This window comes from Aspergillus lentulus, assembly GCF_001445615.1.
Source record: "Aspergillus lentulus DNA, contig: Alt17, strain: IFM 54703, whole genome shotgun sequence".
NCBI lineage: Eukaryota > Fungi > Ascomycota > Eurotiomycetes > Eurotiales > Aspergillaceae > Aspergillus > Aspergillus lentulus.
In genome coordinates, this window is record NW_028322112.1 from 2,003,962 (window position 1) to 2,021,650 (window position 17,689).

The 17,689-nt window shown below is 49.0% G+C and overlaps 4 protein-coding genes across 4 annotated transcripts; 2 read left to right on the forward strand and 2 right to left on the reverse strand.

The window, feature by feature from the left end:
- Nucleotides 1–3,215: 3,215 nt before the first annotated feature.
- ALT_9668 (uncharacterized protein) lies at nt 3,216–4,307 on the forward strand (the record flags this gene model as incomplete). The annotated part of the gene is made up of 1 exon (XM_089600665.1): nt 3,216–4,307. The coding sequence occupies one exon, from the start codon at nt 3,216–3,218 to the stop codon at nt 4,305–4,307; it is 1,092 nt and encodes a 363-aa protein (XP_089455162.1).
- Nucleotides 4,308–5,606: 1,299 nt separating this feature from the next.
- On the forward strand, nt 5,607–7,649 carry ftmI (the record flags this gene model as incomplete). The annotated part of the gene is made up of 1 exon (XM_033564395.2): nt 5,607–7,649. The coding sequence occupies one exon, from the start codon at nt 5,607–5,609 to the stop codon at nt 7,647–7,649; it is 2,043 nt and encodes a 680-aa protein (XP_033420286.2).
- A 2,049-nt stretch (nt 7,650–9,698) lies between these two features.
- Nucleotides 9,699–10,471, reverse strand: ALT_9670 (12-alpha,13-alpha-dihydroxyfumitremorgin C prenyltransferase; the record flags this gene model as incomplete). The annotated part of the gene is made up of 3 exons (XM_089600666.1): nt 9,699–10,070; nt 10,200–10,406; nt 10,460–10,471. 3 exons carry the CDS (start codon nt 10,469–10,471, stop codon nt 9,699–9,701), a joined length of 591 nt encoding a protein of 196 aa, XP_089455163.1.
- Nucleotides 10,472–14,351: 3,880 nt separating this feature from the next.
- On the reverse strand, nt 14,352–16,584 carry ALT_9671 (uncharacterized protein; the record flags this gene model as incomplete). Its single annotated transcript, XM_089600667.1, has 10 exons — nt 14,352–14,451; nt 14,526–14,615; nt 14,690–14,898; nt 14,953–15,164; nt 15,210–15,387; nt 15,443–15,592; nt 15,648–15,741; nt 15,804–16,126; nt 16,190–16,329; nt 16,383–16,584. The coding sequence occupies 10 exons, from the start codon at nt 16,582–16,584 to the stop codon at nt 14,352–14,354; spliced, it is 1,698 nt and encodes a 565-aa protein (XP_089455164.1).
- Nucleotides 16,585–17,689: the final 1,105 nt, after the last annotated feature.

The window sequence follows — 17,689 nt, forward strand, 5'->3', positions numbered from 1 at the left end:
GATCCCAGCTGGCAGGGCATGTGGTAGTTATCCACACCAACGAGGGAGCGTGGCGCCAGGACGGTTCCCTGTGGCCCGGGTCCTTCATCAATCCGAGCCACGCACTCTACGCTGTGTTTACCTCCGGCTCTACCGGCACGCCTAAGGGCGTTGTGTGCACGCATGCGTCGTATTGCTCCAGTGTGTTACATTATATTGACTCATTACAGCTCGGACGCAAATCCCGGCTGTTCCAGTTCACATCATATGCGTTTGACTCGAGCCTCAATGAGATGCTGGCCTCGCTGATCTCTGGTGGTTGTATCTGTGTCTCGTCCGCCACACCCCGAAGCAGTGACCTAACAAAGGATATTCAGAAATACTCTGCTACTTGGTCGATACTTACCCCCAGTGTGATTGCCACACTGAGTCCGACAAGATCCTTGCCTTTGGAGACGCTTGGATACGCAGGAGAACAAATGACGCCTTCGACCGCGGACCTGTGGAGCTCCTATGTACGTTTGGTAAACGTTTACGGTCCAGCTGAATGCTCTGTCGTTAGCAATATCCAGCAGACCATTGTACCAGGCGGTGACCCGAATAACATCGGACCGGGAGTAGGATGCGTCTGCTGGGTAGTCGACGCAGGAGACCACGAGCGACTACTACCAATTGGGCCGGTGGGGGAGCTCCTGATCGAGGGCCCGATCGTGGGCCGCGGCTACCTCAACGACCCGGAGAAGACGGCGGCGGCCTTCATCGATCCACCGGCGTGGCTGCGTGAGTTCCGGACGGTCCGCCCCGGCAACCTGGGCGGCGATCGCGTGTACAAGACGGGCGACCTGGTGCAGTATGCGGCGGACGGGTCGCTGCGGTTCGTCGGGCGCAAGGACACGCAGGTGAAGCTGCGTGGGCAGCGCATCGAGCTGGGCGAGGTCGAGCATCACACACGGCAGTGCTTTCCGGCGGCGCGCGACGTGGTGGCGGAAGTGGTCATCCCGGCGGACGAAGGGCGCGGACCGATGCTGGTGGCGTTTGTGTGGGTGGATGGCAACGATGATGAGGACAGGATGGAAGACATCTTGGTCCCGCCCACCGACGGCTTCCGCGCAGCCGTCCCCAGGGCCGAGGCAGCACTGCAGGACGCGGTGCCGGCGTTCATGGTGCCGGCGGCCTTCCTTCCCGTAGCGCGAATCCCGCTGACTGCCACGGGGAAGACCGACCGGCGGCGGCTCCGCGAGCGCGCGGCGGCGCTGTCGCGGGCAGAGATTGAATCGTACAGCGTCGTGGCAGGGGCGAAGCGCGCTCCCGCGACAGCGGCTGAGCGGACGCTGCAGCAGCTGTGGGCGCGTGTCCTCAATCTTCCGCCCGACTCTATCGGGGCCGACGACAGCTTCTTCCGCCTCGGCGGCGACTCCATCACCGCCATGCAGCTCTCGTCCCTCGCCAGAACGGATGGCTTTACCTTGAGTGTGTCCGATATCTTCCATTACAAGTCGATTGCTGCGCTTGCCCCCTTCGTCGGGACGGATCGCCAGATCTCTCCCGACGTCCAGGAATCTGTGGATGTTCTCTTCGACCTGTCTCCGATCCAACGCATGTTCTTCGACCTCGCGCCCAGTGGAGCCAACCACTTCCACCAGAGCTTCCTGATCCCGCTGGCAGCGCCGGTCGCCTCGCAGGACCTGGCTCGCGCCGTCCCTGCCATCGTCGACCGGCATTCCATGCTACGCGCTCGCTTCAGCCAACGCAGCGATGGTGCTTGGAGCCAGATGGTTTGCACCGATGTCGAGTCCAGCTACCGGTACCGCCATTCGGTGGTTCCTTCGCTCGAAGAGGCGAGGGATATCATGCGCACCAGCCAGCGGAGCCTCGACTTTCGGCATGGCCCGCTGCTCAGTGTCGATCTCATCGACGTCAGTCCAGGCCAGGTGCAGTATGTATTCATGACGGCGCACCATCTCGTCATCGACCTCGTGTCGTGGCGGATCATACTGGGGGACCTGGAAGACCTTCTCCAGAGCGGCCACATTTCGGGTCCCCAGACCCTCCCTTTTCAAGCGTGGTGTGAGCTGCAGGCGGACTACGCCCGCGACTATCTAGACCCTGCGAAAGCCCTCCCTTTCATGCTACCGCATGCCGCAGCTGACTACTGGGGGCCGGTCGATCACCTGAATCACCTGAACACGTGGGATAATACCACCCAAGGCAGCTTTACCGTCAGTGAAGAGGTCACGGCGATCCTGTTCGGCAAAGCCAACGACGCACTCCAAACTCAACCGGTGGAGATCTTCCAGGCTGCACTCTGGCATGCCTTTGTCCGGACCTTCCCGGACCGTCCACCTCCAGCTATTTACTGTGAGGGCCATGGACGGGAGCCGTGGGACCCCAGCATCGACCTGTCTCGGACGGTAGGATGGTTTACCACGATGTGGCCGTTGTGCATCGCGATGGACGGCGATAATGACAGCATTGTCGAGGTCGTCCGGCGGTCCAAAGACGCGCGGCGACGGATCCCGAGCAACGGCTGGGCCTACTTCGCATCCCGCTTCCTGAACCCGAACGGCCAACAGACATTTAACATGCATGAGCCGGTAGAGATTGCATTCAACTACCTGGGCCTGTATCAGCAGTTTGAGCGAAAGGGAGCTCTCCTCCGTCCCCCTATTACCTTAGACGATCATGCTCCCGATACAGCGGGGGATGTGCCACGGTTTGCTCTAATTGATGTGACTGCGGCGGTCAATCAGGGCTGCCTTCAATTTTCATTTCACCATAATAGACATATGAAATATCAAGACGCCATCCACCGGTGGATCACGAATTGTGAAGCCTCACTCAAAGAGGCGACTGACAGGTTGGTAAATCTAGGCCGAAAGTATACGTTGTGCGATTTCCCACTACTTTCCCTGCCATACAAGCTGCTTGATCCACTCGTGGACCACATACAGTCTCGATTAGTGAGTACGGACGATTCTCGTCCTTACATACCAAAACAGCAGTGTGTGGCGATGAATCCCACAGCAGATGCATGTCTTGATTCCTGCGCTTCGCCACCTTCGCTGATTGAATCTGGCAATATTGCCGATATTCTTCCGGCAACTAATTGTCAAATATGGTTCCTTACTCAGTGGAAATTCTCTTATTTCTCTTTTTCAATTGACGGGCCGATAGACTCGGCTCGTCTCCACTATGCAGTACAAAGCCTGATTGAGAAGTATTCGGCATTGCGTACCATGTTTTGCGACTACCATGGTAGCATCTTACAGGTTATCCTCAAGAGAGGCTATGCTGGTTTCGATTACATCCGTACCGACAAGCCTCTGGATTTAATCCTCAAAGATTTGTCTGATCAGGATATGGGGCAATCCCTGTTTTCTACCTTTCCTCTACTCAATGTCATCCTTGTCTCACGAACTTGTGGAGAACACATACTTGTTATTCGGATGCACCATGCTCAATTTGACCGATACTCCCTACGGCTCGTCCTCCAAGACTTAGCTGTTGCCTACAACGGTGACAAGCTGTCATCATCAACTGCTACTTCGTTTTCAGACTATGTCTACTACTGCTATCAAGCCGATTCTGAAGCGGCGAAACAGTTCTGGAGAGAACATCTACAAGGCTCTGAAGTGACAAAATTTCCATTTTCACTCAACGGGATATGTGACAATCCTATACCCATTTGCGAAAGCGCCTCAATCGACCTTCCACATCCACCGCTGGATATGACATTTCCCATTTTGGTAAATGCGGCTGTTTCTCTCGTCCTGGGAAAGCTAGTCAACAGTACCGACGTTGTATTCGGAGTGATTGTGAATACACGAAGTATCCCACTTCAGGGCATCGAGACCATCCTTGGCCCGTGCCTCAATACCCTCCCATTTCGCGTTCGTCTGAGACAGCACCATCTTGTGAAGGATCTCTGCATCCACGCACAGAAGCAGTATGCAAGCATGTTACAATATTGCTATTCAGAAGAAGCAGATATTGGAAGGCTAAGTACGCCCGGGCCGATCAACACAAGGTTCAATTACATTGTTAATAATACACACATGTACGGGGATACTGGGCTTGTACCACTGAATGGCGTAACTTGGTCAGAGTCCTCGGCATCTGAAAAAATCGACTTACCAAACCAAGTGGTCATCCGTTCTGCTACGCTTGGAGGAAGGTTGACAATCGAGGTCCTTACTTCTGCAGACAGCCACTCGAGAAAAGACTTGTCTGAGTTTGCTTCGGCCCTTGCAAAGAATGTGGTCTCTAGCGTTCAACAGTTTTGCGAAAACCCAGAGTCGGAGCTTTCGTCGATAGTGCCGCAGCTATGAGTGTTGTACTTAAAACACTTTCCTCGCAAAGTTGCACGAGTACTCATGCGCCTACACTCGATGAGATAATCGAACATGCCCTCCGCTCGATTTACTCGCCCGACCATTTGGAGGTTTTTGATGTTCGTGCGTGTTCCGATTACTGTATTACCCCCCGCTTATTATCTTTTCTCTACCTCTATCCCGCTCTTTCTATATCCCGGACTCCTATAAAGAATAAACAGAGGATTCTTTCCATCTACGAGTACTGTATAAGCAACGCACTCTGGGCACGTTTTCTACAAGGGCCCTGTAGAAATCCAATATCTATAGGGTTGAATAGGCGGTGGTCAAGAATCATTTCTTGACGATAGTGGTTGTCGAAGGTTGATGCATATATATATAAACAACTAGAACTTTCATACCAACCCCTAATAGAAATAACTATTCCCTTACACCTCAGCAACCACTAGATATTTTCAATCAATGTTTTATATTAAGGTAGACTAGATACTAGGCTATCTAGTGGTATCAATATCTCTAGAGAAATACTAGAAAGTAGTGATTAATGAGCAAAATGGATTGGGCGGATTCACCTAATCTGATAAAACCGCAAAACCTGTAACTGACAGTTTTAACCGAACTCAAATCGGGGCCTTGGGTACGGCAGCCGAACCCGAAGCGACTCCCTAAGCTAGGCCCCGAACCCGCACCACTGCGAGTTCGGTGAGGGATGGATTCGATTTTAGCGCTTCGATTATGCAACTCTAACTGCAGAGAGCTTAGTGCTTCCAGACGGTCCATCTTGGGTCAAGGCGATAGGCAAGGCTCAATAGTAAGGTTGTATTCAGGAACCCCCGCTATTACTTACCATCATAGAGTAACTCTTAATCAATCGAGTCTTCCAAATGACATCTAGAGGCAAAGTGGATTGGTTGGTGATGTACGATAGTAACGTGTTGATAGAGGTGGGAATTACAAATTTTGTATGGCATCAGCTACGGAGGGAGAAAAACGGTGTTGGCTGCGGAAGGAGTCAGGTGACATGCAAACAATCGAAGTAGGCATGCAGTTATAACTGTTCGAAATCAGATCTACCATTGCTCTTCAACATTGATTCAGGCTACTTTGAATGAGAATATGTTTAGGAAAAATATTTTAAGATTTTCTACCCAACCTGTGTTCTCCTTTTGGCACACAGCTTCTCTTCCGCACGTGATGGGTCTAATTCTCGTATTCCGCCCAAGATAGGGGAGGCCCGGGAGGGCCACTTGGACTCAACCTTTCCTTATTTTTACTCTCACAGAGACAGCACTCAACATGGGCCGCTGGTGGGGACTACCGCTTCCCCCAGAGATTGTTCTGGAATTGTTTGAGTATTTGGAACCCTCGGATGTCGTGGCTCTCGCGCAAGCGGCGGAGGGGTTCGCCCAGCTCGCTGTCTCAGCGTACTCATCTAGTCTCCGCGAACATGGACGAACGATCTTGTTTTCTGCAGTCACATGTGGACATGTAAGCATTGTCCAGCGTTATCTAGAGGGAGGAGCCGATCCCTGCGCCGCTGATGATGAGGGATACACGCCATTGCACTGGGCCGCTGCTCTCGGTCACTGCAACGTGGTGTCTTTACTCATTGATGTGGGAGCTGATATTCATGCACGTCATAAGAATGGCCTTACTCCACTGGATTATGCCATTATAACAGGACATGATCGCGTTGTGGAGGTTCTTTTGAATAATGGAGCTACCATTACGGATGTCAGGATCGGCAAGGCTCAAAGAACGACTCTACATGCGGCTGCTATCAAGGGATATAGCAAGATTGCAGAGATGTTACTAAGCCACGGAGCTCCTATTGATGTCAAGGATGCCCATGGTCATACGCCTCTTCATTTGGCTGTTTCGGAAGGGCATCTTGAGATAGTTCGGGCGCTGCTTTGTGCTGGGGCAACCGTCGTCATTCACGATGAAATAGGCGACTCACCACTGCACTTGGCTGCCGGCAACGGTTATTTTGCTATCGCACAGGAGCTTCTGAACAAGGGAGCAGACCCTTCTCTGCAAGGTCACGAACATGCTACGCCATTGCACCAGGCATCTTTGCTGGGTTTCGTCGACGTTGTCGAGCTTCTTCTAAAATCTGGGGCAAATGTGTCTGCTCAACGTTTAGATGGACAGACTCCTCTTCTCCAAGCCAGTGGCGCCGGCCACGTTGCAATCGTGCGGCTGCTTCTAGGTGCCGGAAGCGGTCCTTCAATTCCAGATGAGGATGGGAACACGCCACTACACTTCGCTGTCCTTTCAGGAAAAGAAACAATTGCTGAAATGCTGATAGAAGCTGGAGCGCATGTCGATAGCGTGAATGACAAGAAACAGACCCCCCTACACTGGGCAGCAAAAGGACATGAAGAGATGGTCCCTACTTTGCTGAATCACAAAGCTGATACCCATGCTTGCAGCCGTACAGGGTGGACTCCGCTACATTGGGCAGCTAACGAGGGCCATGTTGGTATAACGACAGCTTTATTGAAAGCCGGGGCTCTCGACCAGATTCAAAATCAACATGGGGAATCAGCGCTGCACTTGGCCGCTCAGAAAGGTCATGAAGCTGTCGTCCAATTGCTTATCCAATGGGGCAGCAATCCACATCTCACTGATAATAAACTTCGCACAGCTCTGCATTATGCAGCTGGCGAGGGACATGAGGACATGGTAAGAATGTTACTGAGTATCAAAGTCAGAACGGGCGTCAGAGATATCGATGGTCGGACTCCGCTTTATTATGCAGCACTCCATGGACATGTGATGATCGCAAAAATGCTTCTTGGTTTGGGCACCACCCTTGACGAGACCGTCAACGAAGCCTTTTTAGAGGCTGCAGAAGCGGGGCACGAATTGATGGTTCAACTTCTCATCATACATGGCGTTGATCTGTCTTTCAAAGATACAAGCGGATATACAGCGTTGCATCGAGCCGTTCTGGGGAGTCAAATTAAAGTTCTCGAACTTCTTCTCAATACAGAGGCTGATATCTCTGCCCGGGATAACCGGGGAAAAACAGCATTGCATCTTGCTGCCCAGGAGGGCGAGGATGAAATTGCCAAAGTTCTCTTGAGAGACAGTGAAATAAGGAATCTCCAGGATTGTAACGGCTGGACGGCTCTGCATTGGGCGGTGAACAACGAACATGAAAACACCGTCCAGTCTCTCTTAGATGCTGGTGTTGATCCTGGTATTAGTTCCTTCGACGGATGCACACCGCTTGATTTAGCAGAAGTTGGGGCTCTAGAAACAATCGAGCAGATGCTACGGGAGGCATTAGCAGCGACAGATAGACCAACCATTGGTGACGCGCCTCCATGAGAATATCAGTGCATTCTATCAAGTCGAGGGCCTGGTAAATTACCACCAGAAGCGCCAGGACTGCAAAGTTGCAGATCAGAATATTTGGTTAAGATTATGACATATTGTCACAACTTATTATTACCTGATAAGTTTTTGTGTATGTTGGTAATAGAATACTTACTACACTTGACCAGCTTGGCTATTTGTGATGTAGTGAGCTTGTTCTGCTGCTTATCATATCCATATACAATCATCTTATGCTGCTACGGCCCAAACTAGTAACACAGTTGTGTGTGAAGTTGTTAGGCCCCATATTAATTAGGGGTGATAAGGTCTAGTAAGTCCAGAGTCTATATCTACTCTAGAGAGTGGAGTCTATGGTTACTCAACTAGAAGGCCCCATAGACATCCTCTGACTTATAATTTCTATTATTATACTAAGAGCATGTCTAGTAGTCATACCACTACTATAATTAGTTAAATATTAATTAATCATCCCTTATCTATAGTATAAAGTAGGATTAAATAATTCTAATAAGTATATACTTAAAGTTGCATAACCAAACTGCTGAAATCGAATCCAACCCTCACCAAACCCATAGCGGTTTGATTTCAGTGCCTAGCCTAGGGAATCGCACCGGTTTCAGTTCCCCTAGGGTGGAACTAACTTAGATTCAGTCCCAACCATCTGTTACAACTTTTTTAGTATTATTAGAATAGTGTGATATCGACAGGTACATCGGTTGTTCGGTATGCTCTAAGAGTAGGTATGGTAATATCTAGTGATCATTATTATTATGTACGTAACCATTTGGGATCAGCACACTCCTTCATAGCTTAGGTAGAACTATCAAAGGGACGTTAGCACCCTTCGATATCAAGGAGGCACGTACGGGGGCTTCGGGCCAAGCCTCTACCCTCGCACGATTCAAAGGCTCTACTCCCATTGCGATGAACATTATCCCAATAGGTTGAGTAAGATTATCAACACTGTTTTAGATAGAAACCACTAATTTCTAGGGTTCACTTGATAATTTTAATATCATTAGATAGCCTAAACTAAGGCTATCTAAATATATAAATATCCATTCAAAATACCCATTGGTCGCTGAGATAAAAGGGAATAATCATTTTCATCAGGAATTAGTATCAAAGTGCTGATGGTTTATATATATGTGCACATTAACCATTAATAACGATTATACTTTAAGAACGTTTTTTAACCACCATCCATTCCGCAGTATAGTTATTGAGTTGATATTTTAGATATAGATCAATAAGATGATAAAGATCATATATATTATATATAAGAATATTAGTTTTCTATAGGCAATAGTGATAGTATGATAGATAGTATGGCAGTTAATGCTAGGTTGAATTCAACAAGTACTAGAATTTAACCATTTATCCAACCTGAATCGAATCAAAAATTGTTAGTAGGGGCCGGGCTAGGCCTACCTAGGCCTAGTGGTGGGTTTTAGTGGTTCGGGGAAAATCGAGTGCTTGCAATGGGTTCAGGGTAATAGGTCGATCCACACCAGTTTTGGGTGTTGATCCGCCAGTGCCCAAGAAGTGCTTAACGACTAATCAATGCGATTCACACACAATTTACAACCTTACATCATGAATTCTTCGTGTCTGATTATTGAAAGGTGTACATAGGCTGCCTACAAGACTGTCCAGCAGCGAAGAATCATCAACTGGATAACTTATGATATCACTCGAGACTTATCATTTTTAAGGAAAATAAAGATAACTGCTTTCTAACATCACGATATCCCAGTCTTTGCTTTCGCCTCTTGATTTTCTAGTCGTGCTCACATGATCACTTCATCCTTCCAAAGGCAAGGAGACGTATCTGGGGATCCGGAAATTTTTCTTGGGAGATAGGTCCTGCTCGCCATCATGACAGGTCGGTAGTCCTCGGGAGGAGATGTCCCAAAAGCAAAGTCCCAGCCGGATGTTGCTCCGATACCCTTTAGGGATCTCGAGGAGATCCCACAGTTCCCTCAGGAGGGTCAGACCATCGGCACATTGAGGATCTTCCAGACGTTTCCCGCGAAGAGACTACGTGTCCGCTACCCGATCCCATGATACCACCTGGTCGGTGACGTAGATTTTCAGGCGACAGTGATCGGGGGTGCACAGGTCGGCACTGAGAAGGAACGGGGGAACCGCGGTATCTGTTGGGTGTCCGTCGTCTTGCAGGCCGAGGGAGTTGCAGAGGTGATGCATGGGTTCCTTCCATCCCGAGAGAGCGAGCCTCTTAATGGAGTCGAGAATGAGCTTTCCTGGCGGCATTCCAGTCGCTAGCGACTTCATGCCTGGGAAGAGGTAGGCCTTGGCGCTGATGCCGCCGTTCGGGAATTCCACCGCCAGGGTTTGATGGCCTCGCCCGGACTTGGGGGGTGGGGGGGGGCTTTCTTCTTGAGCAACCGGCTTTCTTCATCGGAGTCACCAGAAGTTCGTGTTGGAAGTGCCTGAGCTGGGCTACATCAATGCTGTTGTCTAGACACGCAAGGTGGGATAGGCATTCGTCCAGCGCTATGATGTTGAAAGCATCGACACCGGATTCTGCCAAGTGTGAGAGTGTTCGAACCCAATCCGCACGATATCGTGTAGGAGATTCCAGCTGAGCTCGAAAGGAACACCATAGGTGGCCACATTGCTCCTCCAAGGCGAGTTGCCTGTCCAGCGACTGGGAAGGTGCCGAGGTATGGAACCAAAAGTTGCCGCACGAGATAGAGGCAAGGAAAACTGATCCTCCTGCGGATACTGAGCATCACGCAGAAGCTTGAGCAGATTAGGCCCAGTTTATTCCCACCAACATCACTGGTCATCATTGGGAAACCACAAGTACTTGTCGAGGAGCTGGAATGCCTCTTCTTCAGGACACAAAATCTCAGTTGCTATGGTCATCGTAGGACAGAGATACGGATGCTAGAGTGAGATAAAAGGTCGAGAGATGAGAGAAGCGGACTGTCCAGGGGGGCTCTACACGGACGATAGGCCACCGGTGGATGACGCAGACTGATGGCCTGAAATGTGCCGTCCGAACTGGCAAAACATTCGGCCCACAGACGGTAAGGGCTCAAATAGACTTAGGACTCCTCTCTGCTTGAGGGCCTCACAAAGTCAGGCTTTTGGCTGAATTCCGGCCTGGACTATGCCGGAATCTACGTGAGCTACCTTCAAAGGGTCGGGGCTTACTATATCGATGTAGGGGCTTCGCGAATGATTATCGAAGGCAAAATTAACGGATGCCGCATAATGCTCATCAATTCTCGTCTCATGGTTATAGCTCTGCTTGGTAGGAGCTACATTCACTCAAAGGCACTGCCACTGAAGAGCCGGTTGGCGGACGTAGTGCTAAAGAGGAGGTGCTTCCTGCGTCTGACCTCCCATCAAAGCCCATTCTATTGAGCGGGATACCATCCCTGTTCCTCGGTGTCCCCCCCCGAGTTTCGCGAAATAAGCGTGAAGGGTATATTGACTTTATACAGGAACTCGATGCTCTTCGAAATACAGGCATTGTGGTCGAGACATAGATAATGGTGTTCCAAAAGCCCTGTAGAGAAAGGACCAACGCGCCAGCCAAGTTCAAGCCGAAATTGGGCTCGTTAGGGTGGACGAGACCGTATATCCGGTTAATTGATGACGGGATCTGGGAAAGAGAACAAAGTCAGTAAATTGCGTCCACAATCAGAGACATGTCCTTGAAACAGTGTGAGCTGGGAAGAGCAGGGCCCGCTGAGAGGAGATAAGCAGGGTAGCACAAAATGAGGCCAGTAGGGGGAAGAATAATAATCATACCCAAGTAACTACCATAGCTATAAAGAAGAGAAAAGAATATCTTATATAGCCCCACATAGCCCTATTACTTCCGTTTTGAGCATCTATCCTGTTTTGAGATCTGGATTGTTGTGATTCGATGCAGACAGCATACGGAGCTGCCCCCTCGGCTGCCAGGCGTCCCTCGGCGCCTGTGGTTACTTGAACGGTGATTGAGTGAGTCTTTCTGATTGTTTCGCTGGCAGATAGTGTATCTTTTGCACTTTTGAAATCTCTGTGCTTGCGGAAGATGTCGCTACCCACTTTGACATATATCGCAAAAGTTGCGATGCTGACAGCCCTTTTAGGACGATGAGAAAGGGAGGTAATAACGTTGGAATATGCACAAACATACCATACTGGACCGTAGAAACACACCAGACGAAGGAATTGCCACGGGCCGCTGATCGAGCACCAAATCTGTCCGAAAATTACTACGCTGCTTCATTCGTTAATGTCCGGGTACACCTACCAAAGCAGGTCCGTAGATCCTTCCTCGCTCATCAGTCTTGATGGATATCAATACGGCCGCGAGCACCAGAGGTAGCCCATAACACAGAAGGAAATACCACTTTTCCAGCTTCTTTATATCGTCTTCCGTGTACCTCCGGTAAAAGGTAAGGTAGATATTCAGGGCCATGCAAAAGGACCATAATGAATCCGCAGGCATCCAACTGTGCATGCCCAGGGCATGATTAGAATTGAATTTTTTGCAAGATCTGTCCGCGGGGTGAGTGAGTAGCGACGTACTACTGGATGAAAAATGCCTGTGTTTGACATAAGGCAGAATTTGGACCCGCTGTGATTCCATCCATGCTCATCAGAGAAGCAACGGCGGAAAAGATATTCCCAAAGGATGCATAGAAAATCAATCTGTTGATTGGCCTGCGAAAGGCAGCCGATACGCAATACGTGATGAAGATTAGCAGGCAGCCCAGCAGGGAAGCCGTCCCGCCCACTCTCTCTGCTAAGGAGACTGCGCGAAGTTGCTCCTCGGTCAAGGCCATAGCATATAATTGATCATCATTTTCGGACGCAGGTGCAACACCACCACGTTTGCAGTATTTAAATGATCAGAGAGGATGCGCCTTGAGAATGGTCCTCGAAATAGATTTCAACATTGGTTCACCCAATTGAGGCGCGGAGACGTCTGTCTCTTTTAAGTTGTGTGGCAGAGGAAGTAAGGCAGGATTCGCACATCGTTTCCAGTATTCAATGGACTGTTAGCATGATCCTGCGGGGTACTAGAATGACCTAATTTAAGTTCAACTGAACCTTGGGACCTTGCCTTTCTGCCACTGAAGTCAGTATTTCCACCAATCCTGATAACCAATCCCCGAAAGTCTAATGAAATAACCACACCGGGTAAGCCATATGGGTAACAGGCGGATGCAGGAGTCTGGAAGCACGACAGCAACACCAAATCTGAGTCGTGCCACTCTCAGTATTAGTGATAATCAATGCCGATGTTGAGTACAGAGCGCTACAGCTGAACCAGATCTGTTGCATCACTTGCTATAGACCAAATGATGGTCTGTAATGCTGGAATGCGTTTGATTTTCTATCTGCCAGCCAACTCAGGACAAAACCAGCGATTACCAGCCCAGATTGCCCTATTGTCCAACCGTGGAAGCGTCCAAGTGTTCCAGACACAACAACGAGCAACGCTGCGGGGAAGCTTTGCAGCCCTGCTACATCTGGTTCAGTTTAAATCACGTCTAAGGATAAGCTCTTCGAAGGCCTGTTTTAGATACAGATAAGAACACGCTGATAAACCAGACTCTGGCCCAGAGAAGGAATACGAGCCCTGAAATACAAAGGACCAAACTGTACAGATGCTGCATCTATTGAATTCCCTTTTCGGTCAGCAGTTAAGACTCTTTGCTCCAATACCCATACAGTAGCAGGCGCCGTAAGCGTTCTTATAATGACTATATAGTGTAGGCGTTCTTATACACTGGAACAATAATGAAATAGCAGGGCCAGATCCGACCTCGAAGCGACCAATCCTATCAAACTAAAACCGCTATTTAGATGTTGGGCCGGAGCCCCAGTAGGTCAGGGTTGGTTCTATTTTCTAAAATTTAGACTTGAAATCACAGCATTTTGGTTCCAACTGGCTCTGAACTCGCCCAAACTCAGACTGAATGCAGCTCTACTAATTAGGAGAGCTGGGCCTAACAGGTACATAGGGGTTTCATAGTTATACTAGCTAATGGGGACTCTATAACTAGCATAGTCGGATACAGCGCCATGAGACGAATAGAATAATAGCTAAATCACCCTGCCTGAATAATTGAGAGTGTGGTCCTCACCAGATGCAGCGATGGGAATGAGGGGGTGCGGATTCCCATAGTGGGCAGGCTGCGGAAAGCCGTGAGAGCGGTCTAGTAGGGGCTCATGGAATTGCCTACCTAATAACTGAAGGTTGTCAATTAAATGAGCTAGAGGGATAGGTGTGTTCTATACGCTGTGTTTTCAAGAACATGTCTATTCATTCGAGGAGTCTTGTTAAAAATCCTGAGAACTCTATTCCCATGCCTTTCAATCACTGGTAATGCGGTTCCTGCCAGTCTTTCACAGCTTGCTCTATCCTTGCCTATATGTCGACTCAGGAGATCTATGTTTACAAGATTAGAGTAATACACACATGTTTATATCTTTCTACCGCACCTGTACGATCCTAACAATTTTGGCCAACGGATACCACGGATGCATGTCTGACTGTATCCGGTCGGTGGGTCAAGTATATCTCGGACTTTGTGAACGGGGGTTTCTTTGGGATCATTTAAATGGTAATTCCAGTGGTAAAGAAATGAATAAATCGCATGGACAACCAGAAGGAGCAAAGACTATAATTGACTATTCCTATCAATACCATCGGACAATTTAAGCAACCTGCGAGGCAGTTGCAGAATGAGCCCTCGCAATAATCTCAACATCCGTGACATGTCCCTTGAACTTGCGGAAGTCGACCCTCTTTTCAAACCTGTCAAGACGCGATAACATTAGTCTTAGCATGCCCACGATCACCCCCTTCCACTGCAATGGTTATAAACTTACAATTCGTCAATCTCGGCAGGAGTTCGGAGTGATACTTCAGGCAATATGAACCACCCAATGATCACCGCAATGGCGCCAGTAGCTGCGAAGCTGTATATGGGACTTAGCGCTAATCAAGGCAGACTTGCAATAACTTGCTTCAATGGAGTTTTCTCCACACTTACAAGAAACCGGTCTTGACACCCCAATGAGCATTTCCATTGATCATCAAGGGTGTGCAGAAGCTGAACATGATTGAAAACAAATTTGAAGCAGCCAGAGACCAGCCGGCCGTCTGCGCTCTCAGAGACTGTCTGGGCACTTCGGCTGCGTAGGCATATCCAATAGCGGACGCACCAGTAGTGGAGAAAGTTGCCAAGCATGCGAAGAAGATCTGAGTCCGTCATCAGCCATAAGTATATGTACTGAACAGAGATTTTAAACAAACCAGAAGAGAGCTAGTGGATTTTTGAGTGTAATCAAAGCATCCGATAATGCCGAGGCACAGAACCGATAACACAGTGACAGCATAGGGCCACACAGTAAGAGGCCGACGGCCAAGGCGGTCCGTGAGTGTCGAAGTGAGAATCATTGCAATGATTTGACAGCATGAAAGGATGAGAGTCACTAAGAACGGATTTTTGTTGCCAGCGTATTGGACTGAAATATGTCAGCCACAAATCCCGAAAGACAGTGTTCACGTACAGAAGTAGACAGCATAAGTATTGAACACGGACAGGCCGACGAACTGCTGTGTGAGTTTTGGCCAAGCTGCAATGATGAATCGGATACCGTTTCGGCCACGGAAAATACCCCACATTCCCTCTTGCGAGTTCTCCTTTGCAATGCGACGCTCCTCAGCGACTGTCGCCGCCATGGCATTCTGTGGACAAGTCAGGATAAGGCAGGCGTTAAAGACACAGCGGGAACAGTCGCACAATCTTTTCCTGAATATCGTATCCTTCAATCCGACCATAAAAATGCTGGAGAATCTTGGCTGCCTGGGTTTGCTTGTCTTTGCTGACCAGCCACCAGGGCGACTCGGGAATAATGAGGATGATTATGATGGAAATCCCAATCATAGCCCACTGGTAGAAATGGGTTAGCATGCTCGGGTCCATTGAAGATGCCATCTTTTCGTACCTGACTATAAATAGCAGTCCGGAAGTCGTATGGATTATGGGCATTGAGTCTGTTGAGTGCCACCGAAGCAAATAGCTGTCCTAGAACAAACCAACTGAATGTGGATAAGTTTTAGTAGATGATCCCATGGCTAGTTCAACAAACAGTTGGCCTCACAAAGTATATACATTGATCAGGAACCCCTTTAACTGAGTTGGTGCAATCTCTGAGATGTAGAACGGCAGCGTGGCTTGTAACATGCCAATCCCCATGCCTGCAAGGAGTTTGGCTACAAGCCAGTGCTCCCAAGAAGTGCTGAATGACTCAGCGAAGATACTCTGCAGAAAGGCAAATATATTAGCATAATTAATCTCTGTTGCAAGGGGAAAGTCCGTCCATAAACGTTGGGGTGCTATCAAAGTCCATACCGCTGTAAGGAAAACACTAAGCGTGTAAAAAGCCGCCTTTCGACCGTACTTTTCAGTGGCATATTGGAGAAACTGAGCGAGGAAGCCTGTGTTAGCCAGAGCCTGGATTCGTCTTTAATTCGGTGGATAGCACACAATTTGCCCGATGGTTTGGCCAGCAGCCTGGATGCCCCCCCACGCAGAGACATACTTGCTGTCGATGATCTTTGTCCCCGGACTGGCCATCTGACGAATAAATCCCTTGTTGGCGACGATACCGCCGTTCAGATTGATTTCTATTGACATTTAGAGGATTGAAGAGGGTCAATTCAAATGAATTAATGCTTACGGTAGCCATCCAACGATGCACTAAAAGCTGCAATCATTGCCAAGGCAGACACCCACTTGTATCTCCTTACGCTTTGCCATATACCAAAGTCATCTTCTTTGGTGCGCATAATGGGATTGTTCCCCTTCTCAACCTGAGATTCCATCTTCTCTGTTGTGATAGCTTGCTCGATCGTCTCACTAGTGCACTTGGTGGACTCCATTTCGGCTGTTGTATTGTCTGATAAGAGAAATATTTCCGCTGTACACTTAGTTAAGAAAGGCCTAGAACAGTACAAGTGTCAGGGCCCAACGAGCTGGTATCGGGAATATGAAAGCGAAACGACAAGGAGTAGAGAGAAAGACTGAGCTTATAAGTAAACGTCGTATTAAAATTGCTTGTCAGGAAACTGATTTCAGTTTAAGCCCACTTGGCCATGAACAGACATTTTTCCCCCAGATTCTCCGCAATCTAACGCTTTACATTGGAGAAAGGTCGAACCGCCGGAAAGAGAGCTTCCTGGACTCGATGCTGAAGCGACTGACCAGCCAACGGGCTCTTGACGGCAATTGATCCAAGACTTTTATCTTACCCCGGACGGAATTGTTCAGCCCTTTGGGTTTCAAGAAAGGCGGGGTATTAGTGCATGGCTATCATCCACTGGTGTTGAAACTGGAGTTGGCCCGGCCAGAGATGGGTTGCGTATTCACACAGGTTCGGCTCCCATCTCGTAAAGACAATGCAAACCCACTCGGCATCTAGTGGTTCGTGTCGCAATCTTCCGGGATGGCAACAAGCCTGAAGGAACTTGTGCTTTTGACTGCGGACGAAGTTGAGTATAGAATTAAGACGGTCCAATGACGGCGAGACTAGGTTCTTCGCAACCACGGATCGGCGAATCTCTTAAGGTGAACCATAAAACCTATCTCTCCATTCGCAGGAGTTGAACCACAACGCTCGTCGCGCGCGTGGACTTTTCTCGCGGTATTTGGCACCGAAAAACGTGTAAAATTCGCCAATGACAGTGCTGTCCATCTTGGCTCCACAGTCTTCCCCGCCTTTGATATTCACCTTTTTGGCTTACGGTTCGGCTCAGTCCTCCAGATAAGAACTAGGGTTAACTCTATCTCGCCGTACTTTGGGGTAGATCCACAAGCTTACCTTTGAGAAGGATTCTTTAATTTTCTTAGCGGGCTTGGGATCAACAGCAGACTCAGTCCGCGGCTTTGGGGATGTCTAGCCGCCGGCCTTTGAACCGCATCTGTCACAAGATGCTCGCGGTAGAGCAGCGGATTCGGTCAATTCTGGTCCTGGTTCATTTGCCGCAC